General features: G+C 39.1%; 1 protein-coding gene across 2 annotated transcripts in view; it reads left to right on the top strand.

Annotated features, from left to right (window-relative positions):
- The first annotated feature begins 6,875 nt into the window (after nt 1-6,875).
- NEB (nebulin) overlaps nt 6,876-20,088 on the top strand; it is a 189,642-nt gene continuing 176,429 nt past the window's right edge. The window contains exons 1-9 of one of the 2 annotated variants that reach the window (XM_040971562.1): nt 6,876-6,954; nt 7,542-7,621; nt 8,116-8,180; nt 11,255-11,296; nt 13,366-13,569; nt 15,876-15,983; nt 16,446-16,550; nt 17,472-17,576; nt 18,571-18,675. In XM_040971562.1, the coding sequence (XP_040827496.1) occupies nt 8,145-8,180; nt 11,255-11,296; nt 13,366-13,569; nt 15,876-15,983; nt 16,446-16,550; nt 17,472-17,576; nt 18,571-18,675 (705 nt within the window). In that variant the 5' untranslated portion in view covers nt 6,876-6,954; nt 7,542-7,621; nt 8,116-8,144. Of the gene's footprint in view, nt 6,955-7,541; nt 7,622-8,115; nt 8,181-11,254; nt 11,297-13,365; nt 13,570-15,875; nt 15,984-16,445; nt 16,551-17,471; nt 17,577-18,570; nt 18,676-20,088 lie in introns of those variants that run through there. The other variant, XM_040971563.1, reaches the window with a different exon arrangement.

Here is a 20,088-nt window from a genome sequence, read left to right as displayed (position 1 = left end):
AACCTCACTAGTGTCGAAGAAATGCAAATTTAAACCACAAGATCACACTTATACTGACCCATCAGATAAACAAACCTTGGAAAGTGTAGTCTTAGGGGCTGGTTTAAGAGCCTGTGTGACTGTTAAGAATGTAAATTAGTACCAACATTTTGAAAAACTTCTGGCCTTAAAAGACGGCATATTTAACAACCAGAACAGCTACTCTAAGTTTGGAAATTAATTTACAGCGAGTGTCCTGAAGTGGAAATCAAGAATATACCACTGCATCGTTGCCGTGTGCCGCTTGCTTTATTTTTTTAACTGAAGGTAACTGAGAAAAAGCTCATTTAGAGATGGTTCTCTGATATTCCTTTCCTTAAAAAAAGAATATCAAATGTAATTGTTTTTTCTCCTGTTCATCTGTTTCCTGTTTTTTTAAACAGCAATCACAGGACAACCAATGATTACAACAAGATCAGGATTATCACGATGCCATAAAAAGGGGCATAACTGCAAAAACGAAATACTCAGAAAATGCTGAACAATGGTTAATACAATGGTATAAAATACGGAAATTAAGGCTAATATTATACAACCGAAATCAAAGAATGGGCAGGTTGACAAACATCAGATTAAATGTTTAGAAGTTTATAAACTTCAGTAACAAACAGTATTAGCTTATGGTGTTAAAAGTTAGGTTCCTGTAGGTTTTGGTGGAGGAAGATACTAACAAGGAGCGCAAGACCTCTAGCATGCTGTCAGCACATGTTGTATTCATTAATTTGGTGCTATTTTGTAAAAATTCAGAGGTTCAGAATAGAATTAAAATTTCTTTTGAGAAAATTTTGGATATTATAGAATAAAACAGTTTTCACCTTTCTTAAGAAAAAAATTTGGGTAGAGTCAACTTGTTTGTGTAGCCAGCGAGTGCTGTTGCAATGCCCATCATCCCTTAAGGCTTTGGTTTGATAACGACGCTCAGAATCCCCACCATCTCTCTGCATTGTACCTGAAGATAGCATTCGAAAAGGTCAAGAGTTTGAACCCTTTGACTAGTAGCCTCCCAGCTCCTGCTTCAGCATACATCCAGAATGGAGCTGGGACCATCTGGGGAGTGAACTAGCAGGTGGGAGATCTGTCACTTCCTTTTTTCTGTAATCTGTCACAGAACTATTTACTGATATTTAAGAAAACCATCTAACACCCTACCATTAATACTCTGAAAAATAAAAGCATATTGGAAATATGAAAGCTACTTCAAAAGGAATGTTCCCTATGTATGTGTGTGTGTATAGATATATGGACATTTTAGAAATTTAAAAAATTACATATAACAAAATTTGAAGAAATTAAAAACATGGCAGAAAGCACTCACAGGAAGGAATGGTAACTAAAATTGAGGCATTCAAGTAAAAAGAGAGCAAAAAACCAAACATACTCCTAAAGGAGAGATGAGAAACATTAGAAGATCAGCTCCGAAGACACAGCAACCAAATACAGAGATTACCTTGAGACGCGGAGGAGGAAATTGTGCAGCATTTCAAGGTAATTTCCCCAGTTCTTCATACTAAGACAAAGGAGTACCAAAAGAGCTATCACCACACTAGAGGGAGTAAAGTTTTATTTATTTATTTATTTTTTAATTGTTAATAACATTGTATTATGTGATACAGTTTTATAGGTGCTTGGATTTCTCCCACTCCTCCCACAACCCTCCCCCCCATGGTGGATTCCTACACCTTGCTGCATAACCACAGTTCAAGTTCAGTTATAGGAGCTTGTAGACTTTAAGGGGACTTCATTAAAGTTAATTAATGTAAACATTGATTGGTTTCAGATGTATCCCTAGTTCATGGAAGATAGTGCTGATGGGATGGGAAACTTCACATTGGCTAGGTGGGGAGTTGTTGTGGCCCAAGATTGGGTAATGGGCAGTATTTTGTATACAGAATGACGATGATGAAGGAGGTCAGATGAGAGCTGAGTGCCAGTAGCAGAGGGGACTGATTGATCAGGAACAAAAAGCTCCCCAAGGGATTTAAGAAGAAGAACAAGGTAGGAATGTAGAATGATCCTCATGGGATAGTGAGTAACACATGTCTAGCTCCGTGTTAACCTAAGAATACAGCCATCAGCCCCTCTGGCTAATGCAATCTCAATTTAATCAAAAATTAATTGTGCAGTTACATTAACCACATTGGAAATGGTCAATAGCCTGACATGTCCACCACCTGCCCAGTTGGATAGTGATGACCTAGAACATTTCTGACTTTGCAGAAAATTCTCTTGGACACTGCTTGTCTAGAAAAATTAAGGTAAGGGAGAAAATGGGAGATTCATAGAAACATCAACTCCCAGAAAAAATAAAGTCTAGTACAAGAAAAGAAAAGTAATGCTAACACATGGTATTCAGTTGTGAATAGCCTTTTGTTCATAACAATGGGAACAGTGAATTCTGATATGTATATATAGAATTTTATTCAAAGGTAGGGTGGTGAGAGGTGAGGCTTGTGGCTGGTGAGAGCAGAGCTACGTATAAAAGAGCAAAAGTCTGATATTTCCAAGTAGGAACTTGGCAGATAATACTTACAACTGAAAAGTCAAGACACGCCAGGAAACAAAGGAGTTTCATAAAATGTAAGAAAAAGTAAATAGTAGTAAGCACAATAGCTACCATTTATTGTGTACTTGCTATGTGAACAGCCTATCATGGGAAGTAGAGTTGGCAGGACACAAACTGGTATTCATATGGGATGCTATTGCTTGTAAGCAGAGGATTAGCCAACTCCTGTTAGTAGAGCCCATCCAGCTCCCTGCTTGTGGCCTGTTTGGATCAGCTCCACTCTAATTGTGGCCATTTAAGACTGAACCATTCACTAAAATTATTGGAATTTTAGTAGGATTGAAGAATTGAAGTAGGATTATAACTATGTGAAGTCTCTTTTTTTGGCATTTGTGTTTTTATTTATCTATTTTTAATATATTTGAATTTTGAATTATGTGGTACAGTTTTGAATAGGCTGGGATTCCACCACGAACTTCCACCCTCTGCAGATAGATTTTCCCAATTTTACTACAATGGTGTAGTCCTTCATAAGGAATCATAATTCTATCAGTCTCTTTAAGTGTACCCCTGACATTGTTGGTACAGACAGTGTCAGTCCAGCATTCCATTGTCTGCTCACGTCCAATATTTTCAATGGGAATCCATCTTTCATCTGGAAGCAGGGATGCATGTTTCATTATACTCCCACATCTGTATATGATAGACCCCAGTACTCTATCACTATACATTGCCATAATTGAGAAGCCATGAAACAAGGTCAACGACTAGTATGAGTTAAAACAGTCACCACTACCACCACCATAACAACATCAACAATAAAATACAACACCCTGAAAAAATGCACCACCGAGGAACCAACACATGAGTGACAAAAAAAGCACAAAAGTCTCTTGGGAAAAATCATGCCACTGTGTAATCCATGAGCCAGTGATGAATTCAACAAGAGAAAAGATAGTATTTGGAACAAACAAAACTGAAATAAAAAACATCAAAACACATGGGATACAGCCAAAAAAGCAAGCAAGCAAACGGAAAACAGTTGGATTGGATTATTGAAGTTACGCTTTCCATGCTAGTTTCCTTATATAAGAGAGAACATACAGTATTTGTTCCTTTGTGATTGACTCATTTCACTGACCATTGTAGTCTCTAGTTGGGACCACCTAGTTGTAAATAGGATAATTCCATTCTTCTTAATAGCTAAATAATATTCCATGGAGTAGATGTACCATAGTTTCTTTACCCACTCTTCATTGGATGCACATCTGGATTGTTTCCATGTCTTTGCTTTGTAGATTGTGCTGCTGCAAATATTGGATTACAGATCCCCTTCTCATATGTAGATTTCACTTCTATTGGGTATATTCTTAGGAGCGGGATAGCTGGGTCATATGGCAGGTTTATTTGTGCAATTCTCCAAGCACTCTCCATACTGATTTGCACAGTGGTTGTAGTAGCCTATACTACCACCAGCAGTGAAGGGGGATGCCTTTCTCCCTACATCCATGCGAGCAGGTTTGGTTAGTAGAATTCTGAATATAGGCCATTCTCGCTGGTGTTAGGTGGTACCTTAAGTGGTTTTTATTTTTATCTCTGATGGCTAGGGAGCCTGAGCATCCTCTTTTCATATGTCTGTTAACCATTTGAATCTGTTCTTTTGAAAAATGTCTGTTCATTTCCTTTACCCATTTTGTTACAGAGTGGTCCTTTTTGCTGTCCCTGGGTTTCTGAAGCTCTTTGTAAATCCTGGATGTTAGTCCCCTATCACTTGTGTAGTGTGCAAAAATTTTCTCCCATTCTGTTGGTTGTTTTTTCACCTTGTTAACTGTTTCCTTTGCATAGAAGCTTTCTAATTTGATGTAGTCCCATTTATTCATTTTGGCTTTGATTGCCTTTGTTTTTGGTGTCTTTTCTAAGAAGTCTTTCCCTGTTCCTATATCTTGGGAGTGTTTCCTATGTTTTCCTATTAATAGTTTGATGTTTCTGGGTGTGGATTTAGGTCCTTGATCCTATAATGTTATAATGTATAATGGTATAATGTATAATGTACACTAATCCTATAATGTATAATGTTATGTGAAGTTTAATAAAATGCCAATAATAAATTCCTACCTATAAATTTGTCAATATCTACTTTGAAACTATCTGAGTTATTGAGGCACATTAAGATGCCGCCTGGCCTGCCTGTGTCCCATAGGAAATGTGTGGTTCAAGGCTCTGCTGCACTTGCAGTTCAGCTTCATGTTGCTATGTGTCCTGGGAGGCAGCAGGTGATGACCCAAGTACGTGGGTCCTTGCCACACCCATGCAGGATCTGGATCAGATACCAGGCTCATGGGTTTGGCATGGCATGAGGGATTCAGGAGGAGTGAACCAGATGAACAAAGATCTCTTTCACTCTCTGTTATTTTGCATTTCAAGTAAATTAAACAGTGCTTTTTGTTTGATTGTTTTACAATAAAACTATCTGAAACTTAACATTGATGACCTAAGGCTTACGCATTTTTTTTTTACTTTATATAATTTTATACTATGCTTTATTAAGAGGCCTATCTTACTTTTCAGATTAATAATGCCTTTTAAGCCACATAATGAAACATAATTCCCAATTCTTTTAGGTCGCAGCTACCAGTAACTCATCTCACATTATACAAATATCCCTTGATCATGAGACCTGTGAGAACAGGCAAGATGAGCAATGAAGCTGACAAAATGATGTTGAACTTTCCAACCATATGAATCATGCAAGGAGGAAAAGTTCATAGGTCTAAAATATAAGATTCAATCCTAAGTTTTAACTTGAACTTTTTGATATGTTTTCTCAAAGTTGTACCAAGATGTCAGTGACCCAGAGCTTTTGTCTGGCTTTAAGAACAACCCAGAATGAAAGCAATTCTCTGTCCTGCAACAGCTTGTGATTCAGTTGCTGTGTCAGAACAGAGATATACAGATAAAATTCAATTTTTAATTTAAAAAATAGCTCAGGAGCAGAGGAAGCACAGAATTGAGAGATAGAAAGGTACTTCAAGAAGTTCCTGGTAAAACTGAATTTAAATATTTATTTTAGTGTAAGGGTTTTTTTGAAATCCATACTATCCCATGAATATTCTGCAGTGTCCAAGAATTTTAAAGTTTATTTACTTTTTACTGCCAAGGCAGATTTACAGAAAGAAGGGGAGATCGAAAGATCTTCCATTTGCTGCTTCACTCCCTAAGTGGCTGTAATGGCTAGAGCTTAGCAGATCTGAAGCCAGGAATCCATTCTGGGTCTCCCATGTGGGTGCAGGGTCCCAAGGTTTTGGGCCATCCTCTATTGCTTTCCCAGGCCACACGCAGGGAACTGGATGGAAAGTGGAGCAGCTAGGATATGAATAGGCGCCCATGTGGGATCCTGGCAGATGCAAGTTGAGGACCTTAGCCACTCAGCTGCTGCACTGGGTCCAATATGTAAGTTTTAAGGAAATCATGATAGTGTCTACAAAGTAAGTTTTACGTTCTGATTTGCTAATAGGGACATATTTTCTCCTTGTAATTTACTAATTTCCATTTTATCTGTTTATGCAATCATACTTTACTTCTAGGATCCAGAAGCCCAGAGAATTTTATCAGTAAACCAGTTTCACATATGATGGGATGTGAATGCCCAGCCTTACCTGGGGAAGGACAGCTTAATGAACACAGTGATTTTGGAATGACACCCCTACCCCTCAGTTCAGTAACAGAAAAGAGAAACCTCATCTCTCCACACCCAGTGAATATTGAACCTAGCACCACATTAAATGTTTTTTTATCCAAAGCTTTATGCATCTCATTTTAAAAAACTGCCCTTGTCAGTTTGATGTTTTCTGGCTCTTAAGTCCTCAATTTCTCTCCTATCAACACCAGCCACTTCCCTGTAGCTCAGTGTTGTGTGAGTGGGAACATTTACCTGGTGACCTGGCGAGGGTGAGAATGTTTGCCTCCATGAAGAGGGGGCAAAGGATGCGAAGAAGGTGGTTATGGGAGGGTCAAAGCCTCTCAAAGTCATGCTCATTTTCTCCTAATTCTTTTGTGTGGGCAGGGCAGGGATGTGGTATTGAACAGGGTCACAGTAAAGGAGAAACTAAGCCTGACTGGGATCCCAGAGACTGAAAACTAGGTAAAATTCCATTGCATTTGAATAGTTCTAAGCAAGCAATTTGTTACCCTATATCCTTTAGTGGAACTGATGAACAGGTGGTTTTCAGAAGATCACTTAGTATATTTAGCTTCTGAAATTTGAGCAACTCGAGATGTGATTGGCTGCTTGGACCACATGATAATTCGGAGCCCAGGCTCCACACTGGCTCTCGGCTTTTGCCTGGGGTTCTCAGGAGGGGAGAGGTTGGGAGAGGCTTTGCTGCTGAGGAAATTTGTTTGGTAGACTGAAGGTAAGGCCAAGCTTTTGCCTTTTCTGTAATGCTCTTTCTGGGGGATGTCCCCCTGATTTCCCCCTGGCGTATTGTATTTTTTTTTAAATATTGGGGTTATAACTGGGGAACTTAGTGATGGAAATTAAAGTCTGTAACCCCATTGCTCTCCTAAGGCCTACTAATTTTGAGGTGCAGAATGTGTGATGAGAGTCAGACTAGTCAATTTGTTGCTTAACCAGGTTGGCTATCTTGTCTAACCACTTTTGTTTTTCATTTTCTGCTTTAAAATTTCCCCCCCTCAATATATTAAAAAAATAAAGGTCTATGTTTTCCATGTTCCTATATTTATCCTGTTCTATTGGGCTTCATTGCCTCCAAAGGAGTGGCAGTTTCGCTAGCTTAACAAAACCAGCCACCGTGGGGATTGGTTTACATGACAAACATCTCTCCGTGAAGGGACAGCTGCTCCAAGTCATCACCCACTTGCAGCCAGAGTCCCACTCTCTGGCGTCAACTGGGAAGGCCTTGGGACAGCCTTTCATTTCTTCCCGAATTAGAAGCCTGGGCCAAGACTGACAATCTTACAAAATCTTGTTATTTTTCAGGTTTGGTCGGAGCTAGAAGAAGAGAAAAAATTCACACAAGCCAATGGTGTTCAAGACAAAAATAAGCCTGTTGCCTTGAGGTTTCTGGTTTTCATTTAAAATTTATTGGTAGTTTTTTTTAATGTGCTTTAATTATCATGAGATGTAATGTCTATGGTATATTGGAGCAGAATATAAACCAAATTTACTGTGATAAGGAACAATTGTTAACTTTTTTCAAAAGCCAGATTGACATCCCTTTTAGCAAAACTTTGGCCTGAAGAATGTCTTTTTCCTTCAAATGTTTGGAAATTTAAATTCTGTCTTCCTTGAGTTCAAAGTCCTTCATTTCCCTTACCTCAATTTGCTCTTACAACTTTAACTTTCGTGTAGAAGTAGAAATTCTTAATCCAAATACTGATGCAATAAGGAGATAGATCTGAGGCTTCTCTTGTTTAGGCTTATACTTTTAAAAGTTTTTCCTAAGACAGGAAAGAAATAGACTAGTTTTAATTTCTGTTTTTATAATAATATAAAATGGTTCTGTGCTGAGGATAGATTCTAATGTATTTTCATTTGTATGGCATATGAAAAGTTTGTAGGTGCCACTACTACTCTGGGAAAATGGCAGATGACGAAGAATATGAGGAGGTGGTGGAGGTAAGAGTTAAATAAAAAACTGACAGCAAGGAGTTTTGTGTAGTGATGATCTTAGCTGTGTAGGTGAAGAAATCATTCAAAAAACACATTGTCTATTATAATTTCACAAAGAGTCCTTGTTAAAGTCTGAAAGAACTCTGTTACATTCAGTTTCACTATAATTATGTAGGATTAAGAATTGAAAGGAAATATCAATGTTTCCCACTTGTGCTTTTCTTAAAACCTTTAAAAAACCCTATAAAGTATAGGTGGATTTTAATTTGTGATGTAAAGTTGCCTTCTTCCCTGGTTTCTAATTCCAATGATCGAAGAACAGAAGTGATGAAGAGAAAGGTCTGAAGGCTGAACTATGATTCTCAGCATAGCAACTGAGGGAAAAGAACCGCTGTTGACTCCTGGCTTGAAATTTTTGGTTAGCTGTCGGGGCAATGTGGGTTAAACATTCAGAATAATCCCACAGGTGAGGTTACCTACATGTATGATTTCTATAGTATGTGCATGCACACACGTGGACACACGCACTTAAGCAGGTCCTAAGTGACTGTGGAGACCACACTTCTCCATCTGTTCCTTTTATATTCACTCTTGAGAACAAGACTTATATTGTTTTTGAATTTGAAACTAGAAAAAAGACCACACTGGGCTCAACTTGATACATTAGTCATTTTGTTTTTATCGTGCTACTGTTTTCCCTTTAGCTTCACATTGTAGAAATCTAAAGACTTGGGACTGTAATCAGCATAGATTGCCATGAATCTGAAAGTACTGATGATGATGATGATATAAATATGAAAATCTGAGGCTTTTAGAGGTGGGTTTAAAAATCCATGCTTTTTCAAAAGGCTAAAATGGATGATAAGGGCTATTCAAAATTTGAGATGAAGGTACCCTGAAATGTCTTTGGAAAATTACATTAATGATCAAGCTAATCTAGATGAAAACTGTAGTTTATTCTACAAATAAAATTGCTTTTGTTAATGAATGATCTAGAGGAACACCACCTGTCACATTGAAGGAGTCTCATAGCAATAACATTGATCTCTCTCCTAAAATGCAGATGGTGATCTTCCATGTTCAATATTATCACCAGAGAGCATTTTACTTTGGTTCCAAAGGGTCAGACTCATCAGTATCAAACACGCAGTTATAAATTATATTTCCAATGGTAATAATACCAGGAACAATTGAAACCTCTGACTTAAATGTCCTTTGTATTTCTCAAAATATTTCTGCTCATTTTCCCTGGAAATTATCTTAGTGCTAGACTTTAGGGATTTAACAGTATGTCCATAAAATAATAGAGGGTTCTGTACTACTTTTGGAATCCTCTTCTTGTCACTTTGTTCTCACGATTGCTTCTGGTTCTGACCAGCAGGTGCTAAACTAATACGCTGCTTACCAGAAAGCGCTGAACTGGGGTCTCTGACTTAAAAAAAAAATCATGAGTGAGATGGAGGAAGATTTGAAAAAATAGTTGGGAAGAGTTCAGAAAACAGAAAGAATTGAGCTTTAAAAATATTTCCCGGGGAACTTGGCCATCTGAAATGTGTTCTGTTGCTCTTTACTCAAACTTAAAGTTGAAAAGAAAGAGAAAGCAGTAAGGATCTAATTAGTGTCACAGCTCTTTAAAAAATGAGAAAGTGGGATTTGGCATACAAGTGAATGCCAACCATTTGGATAATGTCTGTTTTGTTATTTTTTTTTCTAAACTATGAGAGTGCCTAGCAAAGGTAAAATTGAATGGCTCCCAAAGCATAGCTTTTATATGGGTGCTAAGAAAATCCAAAATAGTTATGAATCATTCATTGTAGTTGAATATTTCTTTCAAGTCATGATGTTTTCTAGGACCAAAGGAGTGAGTCCATGTAGTGTCAGCAGCAAAATCATATGTCCTAATATCCTTTTCTTCCAAAATGAAAGTATAACAAAACAATTCTCTGTGTTGAAGAGATGTGGTTTCTGTTGCTCTGTATGAGGACATGCAGGGAAAAAGGCAAAATTAAAACAAAGCTCTAAAGCACAAGGACCAGGGACAGAAGGCAAATTTCATGTAATTGTGACTGCGGAGGAAGTAGAGCAGTAAGCAACTGTTGTCAACGTTTGGCTGCTTGAATGACGGTTCAGGGAACCAGGGCCCGAGAACGACCACTTAGGGTGCATCGTGCCTCTCAGCATTTTCCCTTCCCTACAGTATATCCCAATGGCAAAGATATGAAAAAACAGAAGCATAAAATGTGATGCATTTTGTTGACTGAGAAAATGAGCCAAATGTTTTGCTCTTTATCCCTTTGCGTGCCTGAGTCTGTAGGAGCCTTTCCCTCCATGCACCCTGCAGAATGGGGTAAGGCCAGGACAGGATTCCACTCCCCTTACACATCTAAAACAAAATGTCAGCCAGTTTCTCTGTGCATCTATTTATTGCTGGTGATGTCAGACCTAGGACAAAAGTAGGCTCAGTCTCGGATCCTGGCTGCTGGCAGCTCAGAGCCATCAGTGGCAAATGGCAGCCTAGCTTCCCCATGTTATGTGATAAGGTGTCCTATTGGTGTTCTTGTCTCCACATTTCCGTCTTTGTACCCTGTTTGGGACCATCGTACTGTGGGAAAGGACTCATCCGTGACTGTGGAAGTTCTTGTTCTGTACTACTCAGTGATGTAGAGGAATAACTGACATGAGTAAATAATTTTGGATCTCCTTATTTCCATGATATAATCCATTGAGGCATTTTGTTCATACTGGGGTTTCTGTTTTGCTGTTAGTAAGGAGTCAGTTTGATCATAGCTCCTTCTTGTCCGACCATACACTCAGGCTACAGTTAGCATATTTCTTTCTCTGCAAATCCTAAGAATTTATTTGACCCAGTAAGTTGGTTTCCCCTGATTGAAAAAGTCTGAGAGGTCTCACTTGTCTCTGCATCTCTTTGTCCAGTCTGAAGATTATTTTAGCTTTCAGGAAGTTTCCAGCAGTGAAAATGAGCGCCAACTAGGAACAGGCTCTCAGAGATGCAGAGGAGGCAGAGGGGAGGAGATGTCTGCTCTGGTTCTCATGTCGCTGCCTCTGTGCTCTATTCACAGTACTACACGGAAGAGACAATTTATGAAGAAGTGCCAGGAGAGGTAAGGCTTGGCCACACCTGCGTAAACAGGATTCTCATTAAGGCAAAAAGAAACTTCTCTCAGACTTCCAGGGTCCACGAAGATAGCAAAAAGCATTACTTATGGGAGGATCACTCACTTAGCTCTGCCCAAACACTGGTGATGAGAAAACAGATATTACCTGTTGGCAGGTGGCCTCGCTGCTCTTGTCACTTGATCTATCTAAGATGGCAGGGCACTGTCTCTCTTGTTGCTCACAGGTCATTTCTCGTGGAGACAGTACTAACAAGAGTAGTATTAGTGGCTGTTCTTGGTCTCTGACCACAGTAGGAGGGATGGCCCTCGCCTTAAGTTGGCATACAGACCAGCTGTTTCATTGTTGAGTCCCCAGGATGGTGGCCCTAAAGCTTTGGTCCTGATGATGAATGAAATCCTGCTCATATTTTAGTACTGAAGAATTCTGGGGAAACTATTTCCGTAAATATTCCAAGTTGGAACTCCTCCCACCCCCACCTTGCCACCTTATCCCCATGTGAAATCCATCTCTAGTGTTTCTAGACTGTTTTCTCTATGAGCGTGACGAGCTGTGGTGGAGATGACTAATTCTGGCGCCTGCTCTAATTGCCTGCAATGGCAGGAAACTAACATCTGCATTGATCCTCAGGTTAGTTTATCATGGTCAACCTTGCATCAATAGTAATGGGCAGAAATCAACCTATTAGCAATGCTTAGACAATACTAAAGAGGAGCTTGCATAGATGTACAATTTCCGTATTAGATTATTGATTTCATAATCAATGCTTGAGCTCTACTTTTAGTATATTGGCTATGAAGGAAAAGACATTGTGAGAATAATGAAATATTTTTCTTTTTGTATTTTTAAATTATTATTTTCCAGGATACAGTTTTGTAGGTATAGGGATTTCTCTTTCTCCTCCCCTTTTTCCAATTCTTTCCCCTCACCCACCATTTTCCCCCATATTACTATAATGGTATAGTCCTTTAGCAATAGTTACCAACTTTAATTACTGTTTCTTTTTCTTTTTTATATTAAAAGAAACATTATTTTCATCTACTTGAGAGTTAGATCAAAACACACACACTCTCTCACAGACACAGATCTTACATGCACTGGTTCACATCTCAGATGCCTGGTACAAACAAGGATGAGCCAAGCCAAAACCAGGAGCTGGAAATTCAAGCGGGATATCCCATGTGGGTCGCAGGCACAAACTGAGTCACCACTTGCTGCTTCCCAGTACACATGTTGATAGGAAGATAGAATCAGGAGCACAACCAGAACTCAATTTCAGGTGCTCCAGCTGGAATGTGGATGTCCCTGGTGAACTGCTGTACCTGAGCCTACCCCAACAGCCAGCATCCTTAACCTTGGCTGAGACTCCACCACTAAGATGTCTTTTCTTCTAGTATAATCTGTTGTTTGAAATTGTACTTTCCAACCTACTACATAAGGAAGACTGTTATGAGGATAATTTTCTATTACATTGTCATTATTTTTGCCCACCCAAGCATTTTTTGGTGTAAAGGGCACTGATTTCACACTATCTTTTAACTCACTAAATGGTAGTCATTTATAATATTGCAGTGATTCATGTTTTTTCATTCTCGTCGTTTATCTCATACCACAGTGGGGAATGACTATGGAATAAGCCACTTACTTTTTATTGATCACTTAAAAGTTAATATTGCAGTCATCAATTTGAACCTTATTCCATTTTCTGGATCTTTTGTTCTTTAATTCCAATGAAACTTAAGAAGATTTTCCAATATTGGAGAATGTCTTGTTTCTGATTGCTGTTGCACTTTGAAATGTTTGAATGGCTTTTTATAAGTTCCATGTTGAAGCTGTGTTGTAGGTTGAGAAAGAATAACCACTGTACTCTGTATCTTCTCTGAGAATCAATATTCAGATTCATATGACCTGATGGGCCTGTAGGTAGAAATAGTGTATGGTTTCCTGCCTTGGCCTGTTGGAGATATGAGGAAGTAACACCAGAAATGTAAATCTGACTCAAAAATAGAATAATTCCATAATAATATTAACCATTAACTGTGTGTCACATTTTCAGACAATAACAGAAATCTACGAAACTACAACAACAAGGACCACATCTGACTATGGGCAATCGGAAACTTCCAAACCGGCACTGGCAGAGCCGGTGCAGGCCAAGCCAGTGGAGAGGAAAAAGATCATCCGGAAGAAAGTGGACTCTTCGAAGTTCATGACCCCCTACATTGCACACAGTCAGAAAATGCAGGATCTTTTCAGCTCAGTAAGCTCAAAGCAGTTGCTTCTGTGCACCTGGTTTTAGCATTAATTAAAGGCCTGTTTCACATGATGGTTAGATTTGTTTTTCAGCTTTGTATGAAGCAGAATGTACTGTACAATAACACATTTTTTATTGTGACTTATATTTTCCATTGATGTAATTACTTGCACCATTGCAGCATCAGGGAAAGCATCCTTATTGAAATTATTCTTGGAAAATAAGCAAGAGGTCAATTGTCAAGGATTTAGTGGAACTGTATTGTTCTGGGTTAGTTAAACTAGTGTAACAAAATCATAAATAAGTATTTGATGCTGGTTCATGAAAACTAAATAACATTTAAACTATTTCTGAGTAGAGGAGCCTCTTTTTACTTTTTAGAGATTTATTATTTTAAATATTTATTTAGTAGAAAGGAATTTGAGAGATCAATCAATCTTCTATCTTTTGGCCTATTCCTGGATGTCCACAAAGGCCAGGGCTGGGCCAAACTGAAGTCAGCTTTTTTCTAGATCTTTCATATGCAGGGAAGGGACACCTGTAGTTGACCATCCTTCTCCACTTTTCTGGGGTCAATAGCAGGGAGCTGGATTGGAAATGGAATAACTAGGACATTAGGCTATGTCCCTGTGGATTGCCTGTGCCACAAGTGATATTTTACCTGGTATGCCACAATGCTAGCCTCTATTTATTTGAAAGGGTTGAGAGTGTAGAGAAAGACCACACACACAAACACACAATAAGTGAACATAGGCTTTCATCTGCTGGTTCACTTCCCAAATGCCTGCACCAACCAGGGCTAAAGCAGGCTTAAGCTGATAGCCTAAAGCTAGCTGAAGCTTGTAGCAGGAACCCCAACACTTGGGGCACTTTGTGCGACCTTCCCTGGCACATTGACAGAAAACTGAATTGGAAACAAAGGAACTAGTACTTGAATCAGCACTCTTATATGGGGTGTGGGCATCTAAAGTAGCAGCTAAACTCGTTGTGCCACAGTCTGCCCAGAGCTACCTAATGTATGTAAAACTCTAAGATGTTAAAGCAGTGAGGAACATGTAGCTTAGAAAGCCAAGGGCAGACTAGACTCATTTAGAATTGAGAACCATAATGTTTGTGCCCTAGTCCGAGAGTTTAAGTGTGGCCTCACAGTGAATCCTCTGGTACCTTTAAAATAGCATGTTCAGGCTATTCTGGTTATATTGGTCTGGGGTGGGAACCTTTGCGGAAGCAGTTTGAAACGCTTCCCTGATGGTTTTAATGTGCAGGTTGAGAATCACTGTGCTCGATGGTTCTTAGTCTTCAGATTCCCACATGCTGCAAGTCAAACTGACTAAAACCTGATCTAGACCCATTTCTGTATATCCAGTATGCTAATGGTTCATGGTTAGCAGAGGTCTGACTCAGTGGCTTGGTTGTATAGTGTCTGGAGGCTTAACAAATGAAAGGCAGGAGAATTTTGGATTGTCTGGGACTGAAGTTCATGTATCAAAAGCATCTTGATATGGTTGGCTAATCTTTCTCTTGGTTAATTGCACTCCATTGGGTCAATTTGTTCAGATCCTTGAATGGTCTAAAAGCTAGGTTTCTAAAACAAGATTTTAGTTCCTCCTTTACCCCTGCAATATTCCACAAAAAATTTTTTGTGCCAACTTGTTACCATAAAACCTCGTTAATTCAGGCAATATGACCCTAGAATTTTTTAATATTCTGAACAGAAAGCCTGCAGAGGTCTATTATATTTTTAAAGTGGGTACTTAACAAGTAAGTAGCATAGTTTACATTGTTGACTTGAGTTCTTGAAATTTTAATGACATTATGGACATTGTTTAAAAAGCAACAATTCATTGTATATTTACCAGAATTAAAAATACTGTATTCAGTTACATAATACTCAGTAATTCAGACTTTGAGTAACTAAGATACTGGCTGAATTAATTTAAACTGCTGTGGGTTAGTAGCAACCTCTGAATATTTTTGCATTGTATTAGTAATCAAATCTTTAGAGATTTAACTCAAGTTCTATATTTTCTAAAGCAATTGAGACTCGGACTTCTTATATATGAATTTTGGGGAAAAAACGAGAATCATTTCAAGACATTTCCAGGAAAATAGGCTGTAATGAATTTCTACGATTTCTGAGATCCAATTGTGTTTAGAAGGAGCAATTAGAAAATCTTTTTTTTTTTTTTTGAAGGTCAGGGAAGGGGAAAAAAACTTCTGTACTGATAATTATGATGGGAAATGAGTATGTTGCCTTAAATTCCTGCTGCTACCTTGAGAGGTTGTAGGCTAGTATGTGCCATTCTTTTCAGAATAAATACAAGGAGAATTATGAGAAAGCCAAAGGACAGCCATATGCCAGCACATCCGATACGCCAGAACTTCGCAGAATCAAGAAAGTCCAGGATCAACTTAGTGAGGTGGGTTGTATGGCTTGGAAAGAGGACGAGGATTTTAAAGAATGTGTGGATCCCTGGGGATGGAGAGTTCTAAGGATTTGTAGAGAATAGGGAATGGAATTACTGGAAGCTACACCTAAGTTGAAAAAAAAACACCAATTGTGCATTAGGTTGCCGCATCCGTGATCCTAGAGAGACTTATAAAAGCTTGCTTTATCTTGAGTGGAAACTCAGATGGATACTCCAAGTCAGTCAACATGGTCCTCCATGTCGGAGAACCATGAGCCTAAGAAGCAGCGAGGAAAGCAGATTAGCTGGAGATGTAGGTGTTTTGTGGATCTTTGAATGTTGCCATCCTCTAGCTAAAATGCTTCATGATGTGATGATTATGCCTAATCACTGGGTTAATGCTCTTTCGTATATCCTTTTAGTAGTCACATATTCACGCCTGTCCTGAACTCTAATTACACATTATTTTTGCAGATTAAGTATCGAATGGATGGTGATGTTGCTAAAACTATTTGTCACGTAGATGAAAAAGCAAAGGACATTGAACATGCAAAGAAAGTGTCGCAGCAAGTCAGTAAGGTAAGGCCATGGTGTGGATAGGCTGGTCTGCAAAACAGCATATGCCTTGCCTCTGCTTTGTCCTCTGCGGAGGATCACCAGGCAGGCCTAGCCTGCTTGCCAGTCCTCGGGACGGTGAGTGGAGTGCCCACGTGCCCCAGGGAGGCTGCATAGAAGACTGAGGAGTTGACTGGAGAGCTGTGGGTGGATTAGAGAGCTCGTGATCTGCCACAGGTCCCAGCACGAGGCAGTTGATGCAGAAAACAGTCCCATGCTTCTGGAATCTCCTATTTCTGTTTAAAAGAGTTCAGGGTGGGTAAGAGGTAAATTTTTATGAGACATTTCCAAATTTCAAATTACCCTGTGGGTCAAAAGAAACATGTCTGACAGCCAAACTGACCCCAATGATTGATTACAGTCTTTGAGAGGGATCTATAGAGAATCAGAATCATGATTTAATTTAAGACGTGGACTTTTTTTTTAAAGATTTATTTATTCTTATTGGAAAGTCAGATTTAGAGAGAAGGAGAGATAGAAGCAACCACAATGGCTGGAGCTGAGATGATCCAAAGCCAGGATCCAAGAGCTTCTTCCAGGTCTCCCAACTTTGTGCAGGGTCCTAGGGTATTGGGCCATCCTATCCTGTTTTTCCAGGCCATAAACAGGGAGCTAGAAAGGAAGTAGAGCACATGGGAAACAAATCAGTGTTCATATGGAATCCCGGCACATGCAAAGCAAGGACTTAAAGCCGCTAGGCTACTGTGATAGGCTCAAAATCATGGAAATTTTTAAGTCAAAAGCTTACTAAGGCAGAATAACTCTAGAGGATGTTGACAGCAGTAGTCTGTGTGAGGACACTGCTCAAACTCTCCCTTTGTTCTTTAGATAATAATGACCTTGGGTGGAGCATTAATCCTTGGTTCCTCTGTACTTTCTGTCTAGGTTTTATACAAACAGAACTGGGAAGACACCAAGGATAAGTACTTGCTTCCCCCTGATGCCCCTGAACTTGTTCAGGCCATTAAGAACACAGCCATGTTCAGCAAGGTAAGGGTCTCTGCTCTTCTGCTCCATCATCAATTCTTTTAAAGATTTATTTATTTGAATAGCAGAGTAACACACAAAGAAGTAGAAGTATCTTTGATCTACTGATTCATTTCCCAAATGGCCACAAAAGCCAAGGCTGGACCAGACCAAAAACCAGGAGCCAGGTACTCTATTCAGATATCCCACATAGATGACAGGTACCCAAAGAACTGGGCCATTTTCTGCTGCCTTTTCAGGTGCATTAGCAGGAAGCTGGATCAGAAGTGAAGTATCCAGAATTTACACGGGCACTTATGTGTGTGATATTGGAGTCATATGAGGGGAGTCTTAATCCACTGTGTCATAGTGGCTTCTCTATCACCACTTTTTTGTCTTTGGTATCCTTTTATCAGACAACTAAAAAAATACCTAGTTAACTCTTTGTAATCCAGAAGGAAGTTCCTGATTTTTTTCTGTGAATAACCTGGAGGTATGTGGGACTGAAGGAAAGGGGCTGGGCAAGGATGGGTTGGGAGGACTGTAGGACAGTGCACTAGACAGTCTTCTGGGAACTTGAGCAATCAGGGGGGCGGGGAGTGTGTGGGGGTGATGATGATGTACCTGGGAACCAGCCAAAGCATCCTCATGGTAACTCTGTAGATCCCATGTTGACCCTCATATAACAAATTTAGTTTGTGATGAACTGAGAGCCGATCCTGGCTCCTGGCACCCATGTTAGCAGTTATTGCCAGAGGCAGTAAAGTCATGGAGAGGAGATAAAACAAAATCAGACGCATCTTCCCCACTCCAAATGAAATTTATTAGGAGAAATGAGATAAGTTTTTATTTAAAATGGTTTGGGTAAACAGCCAGGGGGATGTTATCTGTGAATTTTATTTACCTTTTCCTGCAGCTTGCTTTGGTTGGTTTGCCATAAGTGGATGGGATAAAAGCTTTGTATTTTGCAGAAAGATGATCTTGCTTTCTCATACCTTTTCCTTCTTTTCTGGTTTAGAAACTTTACACTGAAGATTGGGAAGCAGACAAAAGTTTGTTTTACCCGTATAACGATAGTCCGGAACTGAGGAGGGTTGCCCAAGCCCAGAAAGCGCTCAGTGATGTAAGTGCAGTCAGCATCTTTTAGAAAGGTGGAACCAGGAAAACTGCAGTTGAGTATTCTGACCAGAAATTCATTGCATCCCTTGCTTTAAAAAGACCAAATGCCATAAGGCAGAGAAAGGTGTCTAGTAATAGGATAATGATGATGTTTAACTTAAGTTAGATACTTATACTTTATGTTAAGTACAATTTAGTCCAACCCCTTCTTAGGCAGTGACCCTGAGTCTAAGATCATTTAGTTATTGGCAGAGCCCAGAATTATGGTCCCAAGACACATATTCCTACTGGAACCTGTATCCTTCTTTGCCCTTGGCTTTGGTTGAAGACGTTCTGTGACAATGGAGTGACAATTAAACAAAAACTACTAGAGTCACAGCTGTTTCCCCACATCTGCGAAGTAAGCAATATTATCATAGGAGTCTTCTATGTTATACTGATCATCAAGTCTGAAGTCTGAATTGTAATGTGCCTCCTTTCTGCTTGGGAGACTTTGGTTTACTTGGCAAACTGTGTGAAATTATTACAAAAAAGCTCTTAGCCCTGGGGTACACAGAAGAGACTGCAGAGTTAGCAAAAAAAAAAAAAAAAAAAAAAAAAAAAAGAAAAAAAAAAGAAAAAAAAAACCCACTACTCCCATTTGCTAGAATTTTAATATGCTAGACCTTGAAAATGTGTATTGGACAACTAAAAAGGCCCAATGGAGTGCTTATGTTGAAAGCAGCTGCAGCAACAGTAGCAGGTTGGACCTAGAGCTTTGTCTTGTTCTGAGGTATTTTGTGTCTTGACTGTTACATTTGTTGAATGTGATGCTAAAAATCCCAAGACTACCACTGTAGTCTTCCCAGAACACAGTGTTATAAAATAATATGTGTTGGCACTGAGTTGTCAGTTAGACTTCTGGAACTTCCTGATGATTAATAGACTTAAATAAGCCAACTAAGACTTGATGGGTTTTTTTTCCAGAGGATTCCAGAGTTTTAGGTTGTCTTGAACTGAAATTAACATAATGGTGTCTCCAAAGTTATCACTTGAAAATTAATAGACACATTTCCATTCTACTTTCCTTGTAAATAAGAGTAAATAAGGAAACAAGTAAGGCATAGGAAGATTTTGAAGTCAGCTGGTATATCATGCCAAGTTAGGTGTGTAGGTATCATGATTTTCTTTCAACGTTAGCTTTTTGGGTCCTCATTTCAAGAATTCACATTGACATCTGGCCTTTATTAAGTGGTTGGTAGTTGTTTATTGGAAGTCCATGATACATGCATACCTGAAAAGATAGAAAAGTAGTGACAGAGAAAGGAGCCATGGATGAACTTCTATCCATAGACTGGAGGCCTGGGTGAATAGGGGTAGAGGTGCATTAGTCGAGAGAGAAATGAACTTGAGATAATGAAAATTTTCTGATCAAGGC

Source organism: Ochotona curzoniae, unplaced genomic scaffold, assembly GCF_017591425.1.
Source record: "Ochotona curzoniae isolate NIBS_2020 unplaced genomic scaffold, NIBS_Ocur_1.0 contig_2210, whole genome shotgun sequence".
Classification (NCBI taxonomy): Eukaryota; Metazoa; Chordata; class Mammalia; order Lagomorpha; family Ochotonidae; genus Ochotona; species Ochotona curzoniae.
Note: the sequence above shows the minus strand (reverse complement) of the source record. Positions and strands in the feature narration are given on the sequence as shown.